Source organism: Tupaia chinensis, unplaced genomic scaffold (assembly GCF_000334495.1).
Source record: "Tupaia chinensis unplaced genomic scaffold, TupChi_1.0 Scaffold000304_1, whole genome shotgun sequence".
Classification (NCBI taxonomy): Eukaryota; Metazoa; Chordata; class Mammalia; order Scandentia; family Tupaiidae; genus Tupaia; species Tupaia belangeri.
The window spans coordinates 192,159-199,103 of record NW_006159794.1 but is presented as its reverse complement, the minus strand read 5'-3'; the positions used below and the strand labels follow the sequence as shown (position 1 = coordinate 199,103).

At 40.2% G+C, this 6,945-nt stretch overlaps 1 protein-coding gene across 3 annotated transcripts in view; it reads left to right on the top strand.

Annotated features, from left to right (window-relative positions):
- Positions 1–5,915, top strand: part of AGTR1 (angiotensin II receptor type 1) — a 54,859-nt gene extending 48,944 nt beyond the window's left edge. For all 3 annotated transcript variants that reach the window (XM_006150909.3, XM_014588750.2, XM_006150910.3), the window contains one exon: positions 4,484–5,915. In XM_006150909.3, the coding sequence (XP_006150971.1) occupies positions 4,531–5,610 (1,080 nt within the window). In that variant the 5' untranslated portion in view covers positions 4,484–4,530 and the 3' untranslated portion in view covers positions 5,611–5,915. The remainder of the gene's footprint in view (positions 1–4,483) is intronic.
- Positions 5,916–6,945: the final 1,030 nt, after the last annotated feature.

The window sequence follows — 6,945 nt, the reverse complement described above, 5'->3', positions numbered from 1 at the left end:
TGATGCAGCAGGCTGAGCTAGCGAGGGAAAAGTTCAAGTGATGACAGTCTTGTGTGTGCTCCACCTCAGCTGGCCTGCTGGTTGCCTTTAAGTTCTAACCATTCTGTTTCCCTTCCATTCTCCAAAGTCCAGGTATCATCTTCTGATCCCTCTCCCCACCCAGCCTAACCACCAGCTCCCCACTAAGCTGGCTCAGAGGGAAACACAAAACTCTCTACATGTGCCCACTATGTACAACACTCCACACTGGAGAGGATTCTGTCTTTAACTCATCCCCCCAGGTGGTCTCAAATGCCTCTAAGGAGGAAGAGGACTGTGACCTTACTCACTTTGCATTCTGCACATAGTAGGTGTTCAGTGACTTGGTGATGAATAGATGAATGCCCCGAGTATGCTGCTTACATCTCTGCATCCCTGTGGTCATTTCTACCATCACGCTCACGTAACATTCCTCTCCCTTTTTCTTCCATCCAAGGAGGAGAACATTTGTTTTCTTACTAGGTAGGGAGTCTTAGTCATTAAAGAAACAATAATATAAAATGTTCTTCTAATTAGTAACTTCAATACTTTGTCCAGAATCTCCCAAGTGATATACTCATTAAAATAACAAATATCTCACTAAAGTTTCCAGGCATGCTCCCCTCACTGTTCAGAGCACCCTTTCACATGTTAAATATTAGTATGAATCAATGGGAACTGAAGAGGCTGACCTCAGCTTGTGAAGGGGTTGGAGTCCAAACTGTGTTTGTAAATTGGTCCTCCCAAATACAAACTTTTTCCCATAAAAAATCTATTATGAATGCTGGTTATAGTTGCAGACTAGTCAATAAAATTTCACTCACTCCAAACATAGGATTAACAGAACCAGCTTCAGCTGTGTGCCCTCCAAGTAGGAGAAAGGGGAAAGATAGGAATATTTCCTCCCTCTTCTCCTGACTCAGGACATCCCAGGGGTTTCAATGCAGAGTGCATATTCCTTCCCATGTTTCAGTCCCCTTATGTCAAGCTGAGTTAAATATTTACCTCTGCCATAATTTTTACCTGTAGAGTTCATCTAGACCTTTTTCAACCTTTGAGATTCTTTAACTTGATATTTCTAGTATTTTTTTCCCAAGGCAAAGTCCAACTAATGTCAAATAGACATTAGAAGGACAAGAGATGAGTAAATTAATGCACATTAAAGTATGAATGACTGCTAACTAACTTGTAAACTCTTTATGAATAGTTCATTTTAAATAAAGAATATTCATTTATCTAAGTGAGTTTATACTTCTGAATTGGTATAAGCACAATAACTATAATAAAATCAATTTAAAAATGAATAAGGTATAGGAAAATCCTCCTGGAAGAGGAAGAACTAGTCAAATTTCTCTAAAAGTCTTATGTTCTGCTTCCTGTTAAATCATCCCTTCTTTACATCTTTTTCTATCTTCTAAACAATGAATTTCTAAAAGCACCAAGAGGTCTTTTGCCATTTTGTTTGTTTTGGTTTTGTTTTCTTTCTACGTGGTGAAGCCCAGGTTGACGCTGGATTGTTTTGTAAGGCTGGGCCAGAAACAGAATGTAAACTGATTTCATAAATTCTGTATAATTTAGTCTCTATATTCATAGCATCCGTTACACGCTATTTCCTTGTTCATGTGTCCACTCACTCTCTCATTCATGAGGCATTTATCAACTGCCTCCTGGAATGTACCAAGGCCCATACTAATCAACAGGATGATTCAAAACAGGCCTCCCCTCAAGCAGATGCCAGACCAGTGGGGAAGACAGATCTGTCAACAGACGATTACAATAAAATTTTGAAACCTGTGACTACAGTGCTAGAACAGCTCAGAAAAGTAGGGAAGACATCACAGCGGATGTGACATTTGGGATAGATGTTATCTGCTTGTGGAAGCTAATGTCCCCATGAATAAAAAGAGAAGAAAGGGATTTAGATGATATAAGGGTGAGCACAAATGGAAAAGATAATGTAACCAAAAATTTGAGTAGGGAAAAGAGTATACTCAAGAATGGCAAAGAGGACATCTAAGAACTGCTTTGGGAACCAGCAGGTAGCATAATGGTTCTGTTGCTAGACTGCCACAGAGTCAACCATGGTTTGAGTCCTGGACCAGGTAACTTAAAACTCACTCTGGGCATGTGTGCATGCATGCCCAAACTCCCAAGAGGAGAATAGAGGAGAAGGGATTACAGCATGGCCATCCTCCCCTGGGGGTGGGGGGTGATTTCTCACTTTCTGTAGGTCTGTCACTGTTTCTGCAGTGTGGTGAGCACTCATTTCTTATAGCAAGAAATCTCTCAAAACAACAACAACAACAGCCAAAACTGCTTTGTTCCCATGTTTTGTCTCTTAAAAGCCAGTTCCTGGGGTCTCATCCTCACCCACTGTTTTGCACCGAGATGAACCCTGCCCTAAAAGCTCACGTCTGGCTCTCCTGGATGCCAACCACAGCCAGGCAGGGCAGAATAGCAGTGTCTTAATCCCATTCCTCCCCTTCTCCAGACGTGTTTATTACAAGGCACAGCCACACACACCTAAGGCCCTGCCCTTTTGTAGCAGCAAGATCAGTCGCCCAGCACCACTGTCCTGGCCCGCTCCACTCCGTGCCTGTACCACATTCCATAACAGCACTTTCACAGAATCGCCAGCCTTCAGCACCTCCGGTGGACTCTTACCTAGGACAGAATGTTGATTTTCTAAATCACATAAATGAATGTTTGACTGATGATCATGTAAAATGTTGGAGTAAATATTTGCAGAAGTTGTTGTGGACCTCATTCCTGAGCACATCTCATTCTTCCTAAAATTCTCAGTAACTGCGGCTCCCCTGAATCCTCACTGAAGACATGTTTTGTTGATACTCTTGGCCTAATCCACTCAATTGACAACCTTATTTCACAAATGGTTAATCTCAGAGTTCACTGCAGAAACGACTGTCAGGCACCAAGGAGATTCAAGCCCTTCTGCTAGGCTGAGCTGGAAGTGAAAGATAAGTGGTTACTCTCTACAGAGACCTGGAAAGCCAGGCAGGGCAGAATAGCAGTGTCTTAATCCCATTCCTCCCCTTCTCCAGACGTGTTTATTACAAGGCACAGCCACACACCACCTAAGGCCCTGCCCCTTTTGTAGCAGCAAGATCAGTTGCCCAGCACCACTGTCCTGGCTCGCTCCACTCCGTGCCTGTTCCACATTCCATAATAGGACTTTCACAGAATCGCCAGCCTTCAGCACCTCCGGTGGACTCTTACCTAGGACAGAATGTTGATTTTCTAAATCACATAAATGAATGTTTGACTGATGATCATGTAAAATGTTGGAGTAAATATTTGCAGAAGTTGTTGTGGACCTCATTCCTGAGCACATCTCATTCTTCCTAAAATTCTCAGTAACTGCAGCTCCCCTGAATCCTCACTGAAGACATTTTGTTGATACTCTTGGCCTAATCCACTCAATTGACAACCTTATTTCACAAATGGTTAATCTCAGAGTTCACTGCAGAAACGACTGTCAGGCACCAAGGAGATTCAAGCCCTTCTGCTAGGCTGAGCTGGAAGTGAAAGATAAGTGGTTACTCTCTACAGAGACCTGGAAAACCATGGAAAGAATGTTATTCCCCAAAGTCTGGAGCCATCCCACTCACCCTCTATTTTGTTAGTTCCCACAATTCCTCCGTAACTTAAAGGCAGCTATTTTGACCTACAGGAGGATGCTAATAAATGTTATGCCTGAGTAAAGAATGCAAGATGAAAGAAATAGTGTAAAGAATAAGATATAGGGGTGCCATACTTCTGAAGTTAAAGATTGATTAATTAGCAGGACCAGCAGATGGCATAATGGTTATGTCACTGGATTCCCAAACAGCCACCTGTGGTTCGAGTCCTGGACCTAGGAGCATAAAACTCACACCAAACACATGTGTGTGCATGCCCAGGATCCCAGGAGGAGAATGGAGGAGAAGGGATCACAGTATGGCCATACCGCTGGAGTGATTTCTCGCTTTCTATCTCTCTGTCTCTCCCGCAAATGCACGCACTGAATAGCAAAAATCTCTCTCTTAAAAAAAAAAGAATAGATTAATTAGTTGCATTGCTTATCTCAGGAGAAACTTTTAGGTTTTTCTGAATAACTAATTTAATTCAATAATATTTTCTAAGATTGAGATTATATTTTGGTCAACTTAGAAGCTAGGTTTTACTTATAGAAAACTTGGAAAGGACCTAGATAGGTTTATTCATGTAGGTCCTTACTTCCATTTTCTCTGGAGGATCCTTACCACTTTCTACAAAAGCAGTGTGTTATAAAATTAAATGTGTAGTCTTAGACTTTCACTTCACAGCCTTTCTTCAGAAAACATGATCTCATACATGTTCCTAAGACTAATGTTAAGTTACTGGATTTATAATTGAGAAATAAAACTATGTTTGTTTACAAATGGAAGTTAAAACTATTGTCCCTTTTTATTTGTATTTTCTCCAGGTGCATTCAGTATAGTATCTGAGACTATTTCCACCCAGGAGATCAAAATGATTCTCAACTCTTCTACCGAAGATGGTATTAAAAGAATCCAAGATGACTGTCCCAAGGCTGGAAGGCATAATTACATATTTGTCATGATTCCTACATTATACAGTATTATCTTTGTGGTGGGGATCTTTGGCAACAGTTTGGTGGTGATTGTCATTTACTTTTACATGAAACTCAAGACTGTGGCCAGTGTTTTTCTTTTGAATTTGGCATTGGCTGACTTATGCTTTTTATTGACTTTGCCACTATGGGCTGTCTACACTGCTATGGAATACCGCTGGCCCTTTGGCAATTATCTCTGTAAGATTGCTTCGGCCAGCGTCAGTTTCAACCTGTATGCCAGCGTGTTTTTGCTCACGTGTCTCAGCATCGATCGCTACCTGGCCATCGTTCACCCGATGAAGTCCCGTCTTCGACGCACAATGCTTGTAGCCAAAGTCACCTGCATCGTGATTTGGCTGCTGGCTGGCTTGGCCAGTTTGCCAGCTATAATCCACCGGAACGTATTTTTCATCGAGAACACCAATATCACGGTTTGTGCTTTCCATTACGAGTCCCAAAATTCGACCCTCCCCATAGGGCTGGGACTGACCAAAAATATACTGGGTTTCTTGTTTCCTTTTCTGATCATTCTTACAAGTTACACTCTTATTTGGAAGACCCTAAAGAAAGCTTATGAAATCCAGAAGAACAAGCCAAGAAATGACGATATTTTTAAGATAATTATGGCAATTGTGCTATTCTTTTTCTTCTCTTGGGTTCCCCACCAAATATTCACTTTTCTAGACGTGTTGATTCAGCTGGGCATCATACATGACTGTAAAATTGCAGATATTGTGGACACTGCCATGCCCATAACCATTTGCCTAGCTTATTTTAACAATTGCCTAAATCCTCTGTTTTATGGCTTTCTGGGGAAGAAATTTAAAAAATATTTTCTGCAGCTTCTGAAGTACATTCCCCCAAAGGCCAAATCCCACTCAAGCCTATCAACAAAAATGAGCACGCTGTCCTACCGCCCCTCAGATAATGTAAGCTCCTCTACCAAGAAGCCTGCTCCATGTTTTGAGGTCGAATGACATGTTTAAAACCTACCCAAGAACTAAACTTTGAAAGAAGGAGCAAGACACACATTCCTCTGTGGCACTTCACTACCCAATGAGCATTAGCTGCTTCTCAGAATTTAAGAAGAACATGGATTACGTGGACTGAACTGACTTTTCTAAAGCTCTGAACAAAAGCTTTTCTTTCCACTTCACGACAACACAACACAAAGCCACATTTCGCATCAGGTAGAGGATGGCTGCTCAAAGAACGATGTTAGAAACTGGATGAATGTATTCATTTGGAAACTTTTACTGGCGGCAATCCAGATTCCTCCATCTCCTCTTGTTCTGTTATTTTTGATTTCCACATGAAGGTACTTAGAATATATTAAACTTTTAGACCGAGCAAGAGTTCAAGGAAGTCCAGTCTAATTGCCAAAGGGCATTAAAGCTTTCGTGCCTATGTAGTTATTCACAACTGTGGCCCACTTGTACCTGAAACACATTTTTACAAAGATTTGCTAAGCAGTTGTCATGTTTCAGAACCTTTTGTGAAATACACCCAGTGTCTTATAGATTCCCATTGCCAAACAACACCAGTAAAATGGTTTATTTGTGCCGTTGTGTCACTGCATTCACAAACAAAAGTTAAACTACTTGTATAGGTGTTATTCTGGTCCTATGTAGTTGTGTCTTCCTAGTCATATTAGTTTTATTTCATAGCTGAGAAGTGTATATAGTTTGCAATAAAAAAATTCCATATCATAAAGTATGCCATACTGTTTTTAGAAAGTATATATTCTACACATATGTATATGTATATCTATATTTCCAAGCTGTTGTTACTTGATTAAAATCTGACAAAGTAATATCTACCTAAAATAAAATAATTTTATTGTTATGTATTAAATCTTAAATCTTTACTACTTCAGATACTGACTTATTTTTAAAATAAAACAACTGTAAGTATGATATATTTTCATTTAAGTTTTGATACAATTGATAGCTTAATGCTATTTTTCATATCATTTGTACCCTGCCATTGAAAAGATGAAAAAGAGAGATCAGCAGGTGGCATGGTGGTTAAGGCACTAGGAGTGCCTACATGGCCAACCATGGTTTGAGTCCTGGATCTGTTGGCTCGCTCTCTCTCTCTCTCTCTCTCTCTGTGTGTGTGTGTGTGTGTGTGTGTGTGTGTGTGTGTCTGATCAAAATAAGATAAATGAATGAAAAAATAAAATAATGTTTTTAAAAAAGAAAAGATGGAAAATAAAACATTTGTTCTATAGCACAACATGGAATAAACACACCATTTTGAATTTTCCAAAGCTTTTCACATAACAAAGGAAAAATGACAGTCGCAGGTCA